Raw genomic sequence first — 17131 nt, 5'->3', positions numbered from 1 at the left:
TTGGCTACCAGGCTCCTTGTTTTTGCCGCCATATTTGATTTGTTCAAAGAGCGGTTGTCGATGCTCTTCTTTGAATTATTTTCAAAATGAGCGTTCTTTAGGGAAGGTAATCGTGTTGTACAAGCACTCTTGATTCTCCTGTTCCTCATGTATCGAGGTGAGATGATAATTTAGCCGTCGTTTGACAATCGTTTTCTGTACATTATCTAAGTGGCTTTGCAATTAATTGTCGACCTCTCGTTTGACTAGCGTATTACTTCAGCTTCTTTAAGTTATCTATGCATGGCTAAAGCGAACATCATCTTTGTTTATTTTCATAAAGAACAGTTCATCTTGAGTTATGTAAGAGTTACCTGACCGCAGTAGTTCAGCAGGATGGCTATCGACTTTCACAGGCAGGCAAAACCAATTTTAGACCGAACTTGTTTGTGAGAATATAAAATGTTCGACATGGTCAAACCAGGTAGGCAAATCGTTCTCAAAGCCGGTCAGTTTACTTGGTGCCCGGCCTAACGAGACTACTGGCCAGCTAGTATTCGTGTTAATAAATGGCTTTAAACATAAGTTTAAATTATCTGATGTAAAGGAACATGTTCAAAACAAAGCCTTTTAGTATACGTGTGTACAGTGGTAACTTTTTAATACAGGGTTGGTAATCTTGCTTGTAGTCTATGTGTAGCCATACCCACCCCTGTTCTTCCTCGCGGGGTGAGTACGTCCTGTTCTTCCTCGGGGGTTGGGCATGGCTTCATGTAGACTATCTTACTTGATGGTGCCAATTATTATTGCTTATTTTGATAAACAATAACTATTGACACCATCAAGTTTGATTACCAACCCCTTAATACTAAGCTAACATTTGTTTTTAATATGGTTTAATTTAGAATGGATGGCTTATTTCCTCATGTAGCAGAGAAGACCCATCCCTCCCCTCCTGACCAAAATCTTTTCACTCCACCCCACTCTGGCAGAGATGGAGCAACTACAATTTCTAGTTCTGAGAGGCGGATGTACAACAAGGCTTTGAAAGCCATGTATGAGATAGTTCGCTTGGGCTCCAAACGGTTAGAGCAGCCAGCGGCTGAGGATGAAGAGCTTATATCTGAGACTGTCACTGAAACATCTGAGACTGAAGATGACGTTGATGGTTTGTATTTTTACATGAACAATAATATTGGCCAAATATTTGTCCATAGACATGCCCTGGGTTGTTGGAAAGGTAGAAAATGCTATTCACTGGACAAATCACTATGTTGCAAAATTTTCGTGGCAGTAAGATTGAAATCAAACGTTTAAAAAAGACGACACGTTGTTTAAATTTGCAAGACATGTTTTGGATATTCAGTATCCATCTTCAGTTAAAGGATGCTTACAAGTGAGTGACTTTATATAAAGTAGGTAACAGGTAGGTGTAAATTACAAAATGTAGAATAATAGTACAAATCAGTGAAAAAGTTACATAATACATAAGGGATACAAAAACATCCTTTAACTGAAGATGGATACTGAGTATCCGAAACATGTCTTGCAAATTTAAATGGTGTGTCATCTTTTTTAAATGTTTGAAATCACTATATCCAGTGGATAGCGTGGTTTGTTTTGTTAACTCTTATCCACTGGATAGCGATTTGTGTGGTGGATAGCATTATCCAGCCTTCGAACAACTGGGACCAGAACTTTTTTCAAAAGAAAAATTATTTGTTTGAAAGAAAAGATAAAATATAAATATCTGTGCATAGTCTTCATGCTTATAAATGTATTATAAATCCTTTGAGCATTTTCACACAAGGTCCTCCTTGGAAGAAATCAAATAAATAATGTGATCAGATATTCAGTTTAAAAATTTGGTCTTTCTATGGTACATTTTGTCCAAGCACATTGTATCTGGAATGTATTTTTTTAAGCTATTCTGACATAGAGTAAATAAAGTATTGTTGTTGTTGTCTCTTGTAAACCTTGACAATATGATTTCTAAAGAATTTATACAAAAACATGTATACAATGTGATTGTTTGAACTGAGTCACTTGGAAAAGTGTTAACCAATCAGAATGTTACTTGAGAACAAAGGATAGCAATATTTTTCTCTAATAAACCAATAATATCGGGGCTCGAAAAATATTTGAATTCCAGTTTGCTCCATGGGCAAGTAATTCTCAAATATTGCTTGCCCCGGGCACTTCCTCACTTGCCCAAGTTTTCAAACTCATTAATAATTCATGAAACCAGAAATGCAAGTTATTCACTGGCGTGTTCGAATGTAACAACTTGTCTGACTTGCTTGTAATCTTCTTAGTTTTGATCTGTTTCATTTGCCGTTTCCTGAATTATGGGCTGGGTATCTTAGAAAATCCTTGAATCAATGTTTTCAATCTGTGGAACTGGGTTGTGTGCGACTCCTTGAACGTTAAACGGCATCTCACCTAAGTAACTCCAAAAAATTCATTTTGAAGGGAAGCACATAAAATTAAAAACGAAGTAAAAAAAAAGAACATTTTTGTTTCTCCTCTTCAGTTCTAAAACAGGCACCGTGTTGATTTTGTAAAGGCGGCAAGTTCGTATTTTTTTCTTTTAGGTAGTTGATAAATAGTTTCAATTGAGTGAAAACGTCTGCGTTGGAATGTAAAACTATTTTCAGTCAAATTTGGTGATGACTGCTAATCAATTTTGTTTTAATAGTCTGTGGCAGTATATTTCTGTTAGAAAACATTCGCAGAAGATCGTGAGGGAGATTTTTGGTTGCTGGCGAGGGATTCGTTTTTGCAGTAGAAATATACAGCTTCTTTTCAGGTACAGCTTCTACAGCTGTCAGTGACACAATTATGTCGCTTTTACTGTGAAACTGGTAAATGCTCACAAAAAAACCCTGGAAAAATACTGCTGAAGTTTTAAGAAATAAACACAGCATTTTCATGCTGGTCACAGTTACTTTTAGTTGTGGAAAGAACTTTGATCAGGGCAGATTTTGATCATATGCTAGGTAACCACTTCTGAACTGTGAACTGTCACGTGCCATGCAATAACCAAAACAATGCTATGACTTGTAATTTTTGTCAAGACCCATCTAAACACTTTCCATGCGCCAAAAATTTAGTCGTTACAAAGTTGTTATCAAACATTTATCAGTAGTTGGTGGACAGCTTGCTGGGTTCTTGCCAGTGGGGCAAGTGAGGAGGGAAAGTTACTTGCCCAAGAGGAAATTGTACTTGTCCTGGACGAGCGGACGGGTTTTTTTTCGAGCACCGAATATGGAAGAATACGCTGTACGAACAATATCTATCTTATCAAAATTGAAAACGCAACAAAGTGTGGGGTGTTGCAAACCTCTAAGGAAACTTTGTTATTTGTTGATTGGTTTGTTTTGATCCTAAATTTTGTACGCTTATCAACAGTTTCAGTTTAGTTGTCGCAAAACGAGTTTTTGAGGCAAATTTTGCGAGCAAGATTTGTAATTATAATTCACTGTTACATGTAAGGACTGAATCTCTAAGGGTGTTTATAATGCAGAGGAATCAATAGTGTTCATGTTTTCACGTCAAACAGACCGTTACTTGCTGTCATCAGAAGCTATATGTTACAAACTAGTCCATTGTTCTCATTTTATGTTTTGATTGGTTAGTTTTCTTCTAGGTGGCCTAGTTTGAGTAGTCACACTGTAACTCAGTTGATCAAGCTCATTGGGGACATTGTGCAATTTTGGTGCAGTGCATGTTATAATTTGCAAAAAAAAAATATTTTCTTTGTTTGCTCTTTCACTGGTAGAGCATGGAGATCATAGTCATATGGAGCCTTCAAGTTCCCATTTAAGAGAAAGGTTAACATCAAAATCATATGAGAAAGAGGTGAGCTTTATACACGTACAAGGTTTGGCAAGTAGTTTTACTTTTAGCAGGTGTAGTTAAATGTACTTGACTTTTTCCTAGTTATTATAACTTGGTCAGTGGATATATGCAATTGTTTCATCATCATCTTCCCATTCTCTCCTCGAGGAGAATGGGGCCATCAATCAGTCTCCTCCAAGCAACTCAGTCTTTTGCCACCATGTCTGCCTCCACTCATATCTTGAATCCAAGATGTTCTCTTTCCTTGTTGACTGTTCTTTGCCATGTCTCTCTTGGCCATCTTCTTAGTGCTACCTTGGGTTTGACAAGTAGTTTTATTTTAAGTAGGTAATTATCGACTGTTTCCCCATAACAATCTGCTTGTCTTTAAGTGACATGAGGACCCACTTGGTTCCAGATGATTAAATTTGCAGGCAAATATTAACCCTAAGAACAGCAACTGAAATATAATAAGGGGTCACTTTAATTTGTTTTAAAATAAGAACATGTAAATTTTTAAAGGTGCAGCATCACTTAGAGGCAGACAATGTGAAAAGAGTTCACAGGGAGCTGAATAAAATAAGCATAATGTTACAGGTTGGTACTGGAACAGGTCTGGTTTGAAACAAGCTTATAAACAGGCTCCCAATTGGGTTATGGGATAAAAAAAACCCCTTACAACAACAACAACAAACAAACCGGGGAGCGGAGCAAGCTGAATTTTGTCTGAAGTGAGCAGAGTAGGCTGAGAGTATTCTGGGGAGGAAAAAATGACACTTGTTGGGAGTCTGTTCACAGCTAGTTTGAAACAAGAACATGGGGCAAATCTTATGGAAATGTATCTTGATACGCATGTTTTTAAGGTGGCCGAACACAGTTTTCAAGAGCCTCTGCCTAATTCACCATTACTTTAAAGCTATTTGGCGCCCGTTTTTTGCAAGAGGCAAGGTTAACCACAGAAGGGTTTATTCTCACATTTTGGCTAAGGTGAGTGCTGTTGCCATGGCAATGGGGCTGGTTAAAAACAAGGCTTAAAAAATGGTTTTTGTTTATTTAAAAAAAATTCAGTCGTTAGATTTTTTAAATCTTTTGCCCACTATGAATTGACATTAAATCCCTTCTGTCAACACTGTTCTAATAAAATTTTGACATAGGCGACTTTTGTAATTCGCTGTAAATCGTTTTCACTGCATGTTCTATATTATTAAAAATTCCCTATGTCAAGATTCAGATTTTTTGCGATAGATCATTCGCGTGGTTTCTGAATTATTTTTTTGCCAAATTTCTTGAAATTCTAATGACTGGATCGTTAGAAATTGGCAAGTTTCTGCAAAAGCAATTGGTCTTAATTTTTCGAGCAACTGCGCATGCGCTGCATTTAACTGGGTTCTTTCGGTAACAAAGAAAAAGCTGAGAATTGCTGGGTTCTTTGCGTCATTACCTTTTCTAACGTAGCATTGTAATAAAAGACTAAAGGCATCAATACACTGCGTTCAGTAATGGAGAAAAATACTGCATATAGTGCGGGTGTTGAGTAAATAAAATGATTGCTCTATTGAAGGCATGTTTGTTTTTCAATCCTCGTGCATGCGCTGAATTGCATCAGCAAAAGTGTGCGCGAAAACTGTGTTTGGCCACCTTAATTTACTGATTTGGTGTTTTAAATGCTTACATGTATTATTATAGCAGATCAAACCACAGAAAGAGTTAATGAGAGGTAGCGAGAGTTCAAACTCCCACTCTTGTAAAACTGCAAAGCATTTGCCAAGTAGATTTATGTCATCCTCAAAAAAGTGTACCAGACTACTTGTCACGTGTCTAAAGATGGAGCTGAGTCATGAAAGATGCACAATGAATGGTTTTGGTTTTGCTATTTAATTGCTTTTTTTAGTGTTGAACTTTCTTAAACTATTTTTTTTCCTTCATCTGGAATGTACAGCAGTTACAAAATATATGGCTAGAAATTCAGCATTTGATGCCATTTTATTTATTGATTTTCTACTGTAGAAAGAAAGTGAAGCACTCCATAAACGTGAAGTTCAGCTGCGTGAGAGGGAAAGGGCCTTACGAGATGCAGAGAAACTCAGCCACACAACAGACATTATCATAGACAAAGTCGTGACACGAGAAGTGGAGAATCGCTGCCAAGCTGTTGTTGAGGTGAAACCTCTTGTGGTAAACTGGTAATGAATATATCAGGTATTGATTCATGCTTCTGCTTACTTATAAGCAGCAGCTTTCCCCTCAGATCTTCTCAGAACATATATTCATTTACTCTCTCAGCAAAATACCTCAGTTTATCAAATTTGAGTTAAGCCCTGATCAGGAAGCAATTCCTGATAAAGAGTGAAAGCCTGTTGCTTCAAAACAAATGATTTTTTCTGAGGTGACCATTCATGCTTAGATTTCGTAATATTTTTGTTACCTTAGTTTGTCAATCAGAGCTAACAGCAGGAACATGAAACCAGTTGAATAATTTCTATCATGTAGTCATATTGTGCCCACTCTTATGAGTCTTTTGCTGAGTCCCCCCTGAAAAGGGGTAGGGAGAATGTGAAAGTCTGTTAATAAATATTAAGGAGGCAGACATCAAGAAGGTGTGTAGTAAAGAAAAAACTATGCTGACTCTTCAGAAAAGTTCAGACAACTATTCTGGCCTGTACATCATTGTTTTCCAGTGAAATTTTATCCTGGAATAAGCTCTGTTTCAGTTGGCGAAATAAGCTGCCATAATCATTAAGAAATAAGATGCCAAAAAGAGGTCGAGTGAAATACACAAACAGGGCGTACATGTATTCAATGAAATAATATATATCAGGGGTGTAGCCTATAATTTTCAAAGGGGGGTCACACTGTGTCAAAGTGAGGGTACTCACCAGATTGTCATGTCATTTTTGTCACCTGTTGTAGGTTGTTTGCTTAAAAAAGGCTTACAAAAGGGGGGTTATGGGTCCCCCATGACCCCCCCTAGCTACATCCCTGTATATTTTATCAGAAAGATTCTTAAGTATGCTCTTTTATATAGTTTACACAATTTGTTTTTTTTTTTATTGGGAGTAATTTCAACTGCGATGTCTTCTTTATTACTTGCACAACCTCTAGGAATATGAACAGAAACTAACAGAACTTGAAGAAATCATCCAAAAGAAAACCAAAGACCTCAGAAGGATGAAAGACTCATTTGATACAATAAAAACTGCAAATGATTCATTGAAGAAACAGGTAACCACATGTATGAGTATTTGGATTTCTTTCTTACCAGAGTGATAATCATAAAAAGTGCATTTCATTTATGGCTTAGTAGGTGTTTTTACTTTTATTTGGAATATTGAAGGGGGGTGCTTATGTGTTTTTTTTATTTTCAATGTGCCATCTCTGAACTGCCTATTTGGTTGAACCTAAACTGTCTAACAAAACAAACCATTCTCAACTCAAAACTAAATTACACTGGGCAAAAATATGGGAGGATGGAGGCACATTGTGTTTATTGGGTTAGGGGGGCATGAACCTGTATTGCAACAGGGAATATGGATGGTTACTACAGATGGAAAAAACCTTTGACTTGGGTGATGTCTTTTTAAGGGGGGGGGGGCTTACTGGAATGAGGGCACTAAATCAAATTAGTATAATAATGTACAGTTAGAACCCTGGTAACTCAAACTCAGATAACTCAAACTCTCCCGCTAACTGGAACTAAGTTCTGTTTCCCTTGGAATTGACCCCACTTTTCGGTCATTTTAACTCGGTTAACTCGAACTCAGATAACTCGGATTCCCTGCTGACTCAAATTAAATTTCGTTTTCCTTGATCAAAATTTACCCCAATAACTCGAATTCTGGTTCATGTAACTCACCAGGGATGTCATCCCATTAGCTTTTCTTGTAGTGTAATCGGTAAAGACACTCAAAACTAACACTACAGCAATCTGAGACCATTATAATTGAGTTACACTTTTCACAGTACTGTATTATCATCGGAAAGGTGCATAATCGTGTTACAGTTTCTGACAAGATAAGTTTTATTTGCACTGTACTGTATACTGAAGTGCTGAAAAATCAGTAAACTATCAATTGTTAACATGGCAAGTTGGATATTCAATCGACCCTGATAACTTGAAGCCTGCTAACTCAAACTGTTTTTTGTTTCCCTTTGGAGTTCAAGTTACCAGGGTTCTACTTTATTGCTATGTGCAGTGGGAGGCCAGATATTTTTAGACACCCTAATACTATTCAGGGAAAGACCCACTTCTACTGATTTCTTTAAGTTTTCTTATGATCATAGATCACTGACCTCGAACAACAAAACAGAAAGTTGGAGACACAAGCTCTGAGTGTACAACACAGACTCTCTAATTTGCAGGTTGGTAAGGACTGAAGACTAACTTTCAGTACACTGGTCTTCTAGCTAGTGACACTTCAGATTTTACTTGCCAAATGAAAACATTTTTAACCAGCCATATTTTCTGCTTGTGAGGTTTAGGTATAGTTTTTTTTTTTTGCATGCCTCGCTACAGCTCACAAAAGATCTGGAAACACTTAATATATGTGAAGCTGCAGTTGGTATTGAAGAGGTTAACTTCAGTGATTTTGAGATGTACATTCCTACAGGCTGCATTCAGCTTTCACATTGCTATCTGCCCAGTTTGATTTTCTTCAGATACTGTAACAATACAGCTGTTTTTTTAATACCAAAGAGGCTGGTAGGAATGTAATTTAGCCAAATCTAAACTTTTACTGGTCTGTGACTTAATGCCTGCTGTTAGTCTTAAGGCCTGTTTGTTACACTTTTTAATTTCAGAGCCTGGCTGGTCAAAGCCAGTGAGCTTTACTCTATAACCAGTCTTGATTAAAGTCAGAGAAGGTTTTATATTAACTTGTTCTAAAACTAAAAAGTAGTTTATAAATTATTTTTTTAACAGTTTGAAATGGGATGTACTGCAGGTTTTTGGAAATTTTAAAGGGGTTGACTCCCTGACTGTATCATAGTATTGAGAGTCAAAGTTATTTTCAGGCAAACACCTTAAAACATTTTTTAGTTCATAAGTTTTTTTTTCTTTTTGCCTTGTAGAGAAAAAATGAGTTTTTACAGAGGAAGCCAGAGGATAAACAGATTGAAAAACAGAGAAATATCAAGCTCACTTTGCATGGGAAAGAAGGTGACTGGTTGCAATATGATTTTTGTTGTTACTTTGTGATTGTAAGTAGCCACCTACCTTTTTCACTCAACTCCTAGGCTGTGGTCTAACAAAAATTATGGGGAGCCCAGAGGGTCCTAACCATGAAATCCTGGGTGCCCACCGCTTATTAATAAGCTTGTATGAAAAAAGTGAGTTTCTCCAGTCACCCAAAGGCAAAAATTAGTTGCCTGTGACACAGGGGGCTTCAATAGCACAGTTCTACCACTCTCTTTCAATACCTACACCTTACCCTTTTGAAGTTGTCACAAACTTAGTTCCCCATCCCCTTCCCCTATTAGTTGCACCACTTCATCATCATTTTAGTATAATTATGTTTATATTAGGTTCTGTAATTTTGTATTTGCATCTATAATAAATAATATGGAAAAAAATTGTCTTGATTTTACGCTCAAAATGCCTCTCTGAATGCCATCTATTTTTTAGCAAGTAATAGTTCTAAGTTGCTGTGTAAGCATCATTAAATTGATAAAACAGTGGAAATCAGTGTGCATCCTCACGGAAAGATCATAATCCTTGTCATCCATCATTGTGTATGTGCCTCTGTATTTATGGGTTGTTCATTTATCTTTCCTTTTCAAATGCCTTTGCATTATTAAACTGCTTGATAATTTATTTATTTTGTCATTTTGCTTTCAGAGGTGGTGACCAAGTCTGTTTCCTTTTCTCAAAACAAGGTACTTTTGGCTTTTTCCTTTCGCAGTTATACCATTGTGATGGTTTTACATTTTACCCAGAGTGTGCACTTTTCGGCTCCTTTCTTGTTTCTCACTACTCTGCTAACATAGCATTTTTTTTAGCAAGCATTTCTTGATATTTTGTAGTTAAACTTTGGGTTGAATTTTTTTTTTAGAGAAGCAAGGGCAACCTGTTACTTGAGATTTTCATATTACCTCCTTATCTCAAGTTTTGACAGTTAATATCATATCATAATTTGGAAATTTTAGAATGAACCGCTGAAGGTCTTGTCCTGTGGGCATGTTTTGAGCAATTGCATTGCTTTCGTTTAAGTTGAGAAAAAGCGCTTAATGGTACTTTTAGAGACGTTTCGGGAGAAACCCCTTCATCAGTCGTTTCATTTGCGACTGATGAATGGGTTTTTCCTGCAAAACGTCTCAAAAAGTACCATTAGGCACCTTTTGTTAACTTAAACGAAAGTAATACAATTCAATTTAAAGTGCTACACAGCAACAACTTGTTTTTATTGCTAAGTGTTTTGGGCAGTTGTTCATTTAAGCTCTTAATAAGAGAGCAATAAGATAGCAACTTAAAAATCTAATAGTGACCACAATAAGTTACAACTGTTGTAAACACTCTCTGTAATACCAAAACATTAAGGTTTTAAATTCTAGAAGGTATGATGAACATCCCTGTGAGCTATGCCTGCTTTGTTACTTCTTTCCTTACTCTAAAAATCTTCCTTCAGTCATATTTTCCAGTTTTGCTTCTTCCATAAAAATGAAGCGACTTTTTCATTTTCAAATTTGAGGTTTTTTTTTGTCAGAAATGACTGCGCAACCTTGTTCATTTATTTTTATTAATTTTTCTTTCATCAGGTGAATTTTTCCGCTCTTTTTGAAGTGTTGGCTGTGTTGCTGGAGTGGACATCAGAGGCTCATCTTCAAAAAATGCCAACATTTCAGGATTCACTGCAAGGAAGGCTTCAAGAACAACAGTTGGACTTTCCTTCAGCTCTAGTGCATGAAAAATGTTTGAAAGTAAGTAGGCAATCATTCAATCAATCAATCGATCGATCGATCAATCTTTCAATCAATCAATCTTTCATATATTCACTTGTATCTTCAACATCTACAGGTATATTACGAACTCACAAAGTGACCAGATCCCAGTTACTTGATAGCTCAGTTGGTAGAGCACTGCACCGGTGTCGGAAGAGGTCATGGGTTCGAATCCCGTTCAAGCCTGAATAGTTTTCAGGCTATCATTTCACAACTGCTTAAGTTGTGTATATAACTGTGATGATCAATCATGTCTTCTTTTCTTTCTCCGCAATTCAAATACATGATACTTCCACATATTCACTTGAATTAATCAATCAATCAATCAATCAATCAGTATGTCAGTCAGTCAAGTAAACGAGAAAGCGAGAGAGCAAGCAGTCAGTCAGTCAGTCAGTCAGTCAGTCAGTCATTCAGTCAGTCAGACAGTCAGAAAAAAAAAACGAAATTAGACGGAGTTCACGCACGGAACACGTTAAGTGGTTATAATAACAATAATACTTTATTCAAATACAGGGTACAAAGAGTATTTGAAAAGGAGGACCATGAGGTTATCCCTATTTAGGTCCCCTAACTAAAATTACAATCTAAAATTTAAAATTTTAAAATATCTATTACGTAAATAATTAACAATTTAAAATTTAAAAATTTGAAATATCTGCTAAGTAAATAATTGACAATCTAAAATTTAAAGATTTGAAATATCTATTATGTAAATAATTAACAGTCCAAAATTTAAAATCTAAAATATCTATGATATCTATAATATTGTTATAGTTGAAATATTATTAATTAACCAGCTGCTTTAACTCTAGCTAAGTGTAACCCAAAAAGATAAATGATGGCTTAACAATTGCTTATAATAACAAAGGGGAGGGTTACATTAACTTTTGGATTTATTAGTTGCGTCCACGTTGGAACAGAATTGTGAATTAATTTTGTGTCAATACATTTGTCATTTGTGTCAATACATTAAATAAATCTTTCGTTTGCGTTAATTGATGTCCTATAATAAGTAGTTTTTAAAAGGTTCTATATTTAACCACCCACGTTGGTAGTATCATGATGTTGATGTGTGATTAATCATCACACGCACGCTTTGTTCCTTCTTGTGATGCAGATTTTACCAGGCATGTCTGACATATTAGGGACTCTGCCAAGCGTGAATCCTCGTGTACAGCAGCCTTGTTTACAGTTCACTTACTGGAGTGTCGTGTTTATGGAGCAGACGGTGCAAGGATCGCAGGTATTTAGAGATAGCAGCTGCTACACTTACATGAAATGCGTGTACTGGCGCATTTCGTGCGCGCATTTTCGCGAGTATATTTTACTCGCGCGACATTGCACACGTGGCGCCTGATTACACCATCCTTTCTTTATTTTGACTCGAGTGATTTTTTTTATCTATACCAAAAAAAATTGTTATCCGACAGATGTAAACCAGTCCAGCTACCTCTGCCCTGTTTTTTTCTTTTCTTTTCCTATCATTACAGATGAGTATACGTCAAGTCTAGTTGATCCTCATTACACGCCGTAATGATGTCCCTTTGAGATTTCTCGTTTCTTTGTTTCACGCAGAGAACTGCTTTGGCGTCCACGCTACGTCACATTGGTGAAGAACTCTACAAACCTCAGGTGAAATGCCTTATTATTTGTTGATATCGACCACTAAATTCTCTTTACGCCGTTACGGTCTCTGTTTTTCATTCCCATCAGCCCTTGCTCGCTTTACAGGCTCTTTACAGGCTCCTTACCGGCGCTTTTAGTTTACCCTTTTGCTTTTATTTTGTTTATTGTTTTTTGCTGCGTCCACGCATTCAAGTTCTTCTTTTACTTTTAAAAAAGAGGTTCAGTTAGTAAGTGCTGTAGAGGCTTGCTTGTGATATACAAATGTTTGAGTGCTAACTGAGGAACCATCTTTTTAAAGGTTACAAAAGTTTCAGAGGAAGGATCAACTCCAAAAAGCGAGAAGCAGAAGCTTGAAATCTATTTCCACAGCCCTAATATCGCCGTCAGAATTCTCTCATCTCTTATCATACTCAAAACTCTCTCCAGAGGTGAGATCTGCAAATCTCATGACTTGTCCCAAGGCTGATGCAGTAATGTGTACTTAAAATGAATTTAAGAAAGGGAATATTTTGCCTTTAAGGGCGTTTTATTATATCATCTTGAGTTCTTAGTAGAGCTAGCACTACCATGTAAATTCAAGCTGAAATCTCTAGTTAATTATGTAGCTTGTATGTGTGTCATAATTCAGATCATTTGTACTAAGGAGGTGTATATCTGCACTTCATCAGCGATTTAACTCAGTTCTTAAATACAATTTTATAGATTTTCAACTGAAAATGATGAAAAAAATCTCCAAAAATTCAACGAATTCCAAAAGTGAGATGCATTTGTCTTCGGTCTTCGTCGAGTTTTCAGTAACGCGTCATTTTTTTCTTTTCTGTTAGTTGATTACCTTGCTCATGTGTTTGATGTCTTGAAAACCGACTTGAAAGACGATGTGGTGAGTAAACAGTGCTGTGAGTCGTATATTTCATGTGTAGAATGTAATAAAATGAAAGCTAAAACAGATACAAAATTGGCCGGCATGATCGTCGAAGCAGCGAAGTAAAAACAAGCTCTCAATTTAAATGTAGCTTTTATCCCGGTTGATTTCTAATTTTTACCTCATTCGAAGCCTGCGTAGTAGGCTTTAAACGGAGGAGGGGGAGGCAGAGCGGGGATGGAAAGGGGGGGACTCCCCCGCGTTGCTCCCTACTCCTTCTCCCTACCCCCGTTTATGCCTGCAACGCAGGCTTCTTATACGTTCCCTTGATCGAAATGTTTACTGTCCTTAGTGATTACCACTATGTTATTTTTTTCAATGCGACGTTTGTTGCTCGGGGGGTTGGAACAATTCTCAAAAGTTATGCAAACCCGACTGCGTCTCGGGTTTGCATAACTGTCTCGAATTCTCCCAAACTCCCTCGTGTTTAGACGAGGCTATGTGAACATGGAAAAAGTGCGCCATTGCCTAAAATAGTAATGACCAAGGCTGATTTTTTGCCCATCAGCAGTATGGCATCTTTCATGTTATATTTCTCTTAACAGGGCAAGCAAATATTTCTGACCTACGAAGGAGTGAACGTCGTGTTATCGTACATGAAGGCTGTTCAAAAGGTGCGTCATGTCCTTTACTTGAAGAAGTGAATAGATGACGTCAGATGTAGATTTTCATTACAGTTGGACTTCGCTATCCCAAACTCGGTTATCTTGAATTCCCCGCTATCTCGAACGAAAATCATTTTCCCTTTTTCAAATTCTTTTTCAATCATGTACTATTTCAAACTATCGGCTCTCTCGAACCGCCGCCATGTTGAATTATTTCTCGTTTTCCCAGCTTACAAGGGTTACAGCAGGGTTCAACGATATCGTCGACTGAACTGGGTTTTAAGCGTATGCCATGGCCTCTCTCGTAGCCATGGCTGAATAATAAGAAATGTGAATCCTTTCAGGTGTGTTCTGAGAGTAAATCTCGCTGAAAAGTTAGACAGTACTCAAACTGTTTGACTTGTTTTGACTTGCATTTTTTCTTCTCCTTACCAGGCTCTCCTCGGTAGTGCTGTCGATGTCATGCTTCTGATGTCTGTAGATTCACGTAAGTTAGTCTTAGCTCGCGGGACCGTCTGCGGGGCATGCCTGCGGGACAAACATACTCAGTTTTAGGTAGCCAAACTTTGTCCAGCTTTCTTTGTGTCGTAAAAAGATAATTGAATTCAATTTGTAATACCTGTGTTTTCTTCGGTATGGAACTCATTTCATTTTGTGTTAATAAAAAATTGTTGTCTGGCGAGAGAACTGTTGTTTTAATTTTGCCCCTATGAAATGTTTTATTGCCAGCGTTCACGTCGGCATTTTTGGACAGCTGTTCAAACGAGCTCTGGTTCAGGACGGCCGTGAATCTGCTGCAACACAAGGGACTGGATCCTAAAATATTGGAGAAATTGAGCATCGTACTTCAAAGACTTTCAAAACTCAAGTAAGTGAAACGCATGTGCAGAGGAACATGACAATTAAAGAGCTGTTGCAGGTAAAGTAATACATGCGACAGGGCCTTCCTTGTAGCTTCCATGTTAAAACTTTCTCGGAGGAATCCATTTTCGCCAATTACAGGAGCCTGTGCTACTTTTTTTGGGGTTGTTTTGGTTTGCAAAGCAACAAGGCATAGCTGACATGCTATACCTGTCTGTTGTCTTGGATGCTTATACCATTTTAGCTACTGGTTGCCTAGTAAAGTTTGTTTTCTTTCTGTAGCAGTTAGTGAGATTATGTGAAGGGGCGGTGGCCTCGCGGTTAGTGCACATGTACTCCTGGTTAGTGCGCTCGTCTCCGGATCGAGCGGTCCGAGTTCGAGTCCTAGCTGCGGACATTGTGTTGTGGTCTTGAACAAGACACTACTCTCACGGTGCCTCTCTCCACCCAGGTGTATAAATGGGTATCGGCGAATTTAATGCTGGGGGTAACCCTGCGATGGCATCCCATCTAGGGGGAGTAGAAATACTCCTAGTCGCTTCCTGCTACTGAAAACCGGAGATAAGCACCGGCCTGGCTCGCATGCAGACTTTACCTTTCCACCTTTCACTGGGATTATTCATTTATTTTCATCCCGCATACCGCTCTTGCCGATCAACTTGGCGAGACTCACGATCTATGGTTTCGCACAGTCCGTTATGTCTCGACGGGAGACTGTGATATTAAACTAAGTCACACTTTCTCTTCGCCGTGCTCATGTTCTTCTCTCTCGGTTCCTGTCTACTACGATTTGTGAACAAAAAGTAAAGGAGTGTTAGTAATGAAGTCTCATACCGCCGGAGTTTATCCCAGGCTTGGTAACATGTAGTGGTTAGGAGGCCCAGTTGTTCAAAGAGTGGACAACGAAATCCACTGCTCAAACCCGAGGTACAGCGCGCCACACTGACATTATCCATCAAAGTACTTTTGCTGTCATTATACAGGTCCAATCGCCGATACTTTGAAGCTTTCCAGATATCTGCCATTGTGCAAGAAATGTTACGGACTTGCGATCCACAAAACGCCTTCCTGGCTCTAAACCTCCGCTCCATCATCTTTAACCTCGGCAAAGGAAAAGAATGACTCGAGACAAGCTGCAATGCTATTGGGTAAACATGCTAGTATCCTCCAATCAGGATAAAGGTGCTCGCGGGGAGTCAGTCAATAGGAAGACGCTTTGCCTTTGGCGGGAACTAGAGTGGAAGGCGGGTCAGGGGTTGTTCGAGAAAAGCGAGCCCACGTGTTGTTTTTCTCACAGTTCGCGGTTAACAGCAAACAAGACATGCGAAAGGAGAGTAGAGTCGTCATTGTAACCATGTCAGCATTTCGTTTAGGGATGTTAATAGACATAGTGTTGTGGTAGAAACGAAAACTGAAGGTCAGAAAACAGTTTTATTCTATTTTTTTTTTTAACAGAAATGCAACGTTATGGAAAGAATGTGAAAGTCAACTGCTGTGAAATGTTTATTTTACTGAATATAGTAGAAATCTAAGATGTTTAAAAGTTCTATTTATAATAAAACGTGACGGGTGTTTTTCTGCTGTCTTTTTCCGCAAGTCTTTTTCTAAAGACTTCTGACGTTTTACATAGTTACGTTTAGCGAGTTGTGCAAACAGTATTTTCATGCAGATCTCAAGTCCCTTCGAAACGGATTATTCCTTCTGATGATAATATGTGCCCGTTTTAAAATAAAACAAGCCTGAAAGAGTACTTTGAACAAAAAATATGTGTAGGACTTCTTTTCGGAATTTACGGTAATTTAGAAACAATCTTAGCACTGTTGTGTTAAAAGCGATCGACTTTTGGCCACTCTTACTCACACGAATGCTAATTGTAAAAAAATACACAATATGAATGAAAGACAAACAGCTTCATAAAAGAGAACTATTTGTAACAACGTTAATAAGCTTTTAACTGTAGTAGGTGTTTCCATCCCGAAATAAAATAACAATAACACCGAAGATTTTCCGTGTACAATGATTGCTTGTACAGACCTACAAAATACACAAGCGTAGCTTTTAGTTAAAAGAGCTAAGTCAAAGGATTTTGAGTTATTTTGGCAGCGTACAAAATTACCTTTAAATTGAAGGAAACCTGAAAATAATAGTCTACTAAGATAGAAACACAGCAAAGAGATAATAATAAACCATAAAGGAACAAGGATGGTTAAGGATGGAGAAATTAACACGGATTACAAACCACGAAGTTGAAAACTTTAGGCCAAACTTTTCAAGATCAGTGCGAAAATTGTGACGAAGCTCCCCCAACACCCACGGTATATATCCGGAGTTTGGCTTGACTAGTTCTTTCCCTAAAATTAGA

At 37.7% G+C, this 17131-nt stretch overlaps 1 protein-coding gene across 2 annotated transcripts; it reads left to right on the top strand.

Annotated features, from left to right (window-relative positions):
* Positions 1 to 33: 33 nt before the first annotated feature.
* LOC145496879 (coiled-coil domain-containing protein 138-like) lies at positions 34 to 16350 on the top strand. 2 transcript variants are annotated; one of them, XM_081476649.1, is made up of 18 exons: positions 34 to 157; positions 885 to 1147; positions 3761 to 3840; positions 4342 to 4416; positions 5827 to 5979; positions 6922 to 7041; positions 8101 to 8178; positions 8887 to 8974; positions 9653 to 9690; positions 10570 to 10731; positions 11873 to 11998; positions 12331 to 12387; positions 12680 to 12809; positions 13206 to 13261; positions 13849 to 13917; positions 14344 to 14395; positions 14638 to 14776; positions 15753 to 16350. In XM_081476649.1, exons 2-18 carry the CDS (start codon positions 886 to 888, stop codon positions 15889 to 15891), a joined length of 1824 nt encoding a protein of 607 aa, XP_081332775.1. In that variant the 5' UTR covers positions 34 to 157; position 885; the 3' UTR covers positions 15892 to 16350. The 2 variants fall into 2 exon arrangements, with proteins under 2 accessions (XP_081332775.1, XP_081332776.1); XM_081476650.1 differs by lacking the exons at positions 34 to 157; positions 885 to 1147 and adding an exon at positions 1866 to 3261.
* Positions 16351 to 17131: the final 781 nt, after the last annotated feature.

The sequence above is a fragment of the Orbicella franksi genome, chromosome 9 (assembly GCF_964199315.1).
Source record: "Orbicella franksi chromosome 9, jaOrbFran1.1, whole genome shotgun sequence".
NCBI lineage: Eukaryota > Metazoa > Cnidaria > Anthozoa > Scleractinia > Merulinidae > Orbicella > Orbicella franksi.
The sequence above is the reverse complement of the archived record's forward strand: the minus strand, read 5'-3'. Positions and strand labels throughout refer to the sequence as shown.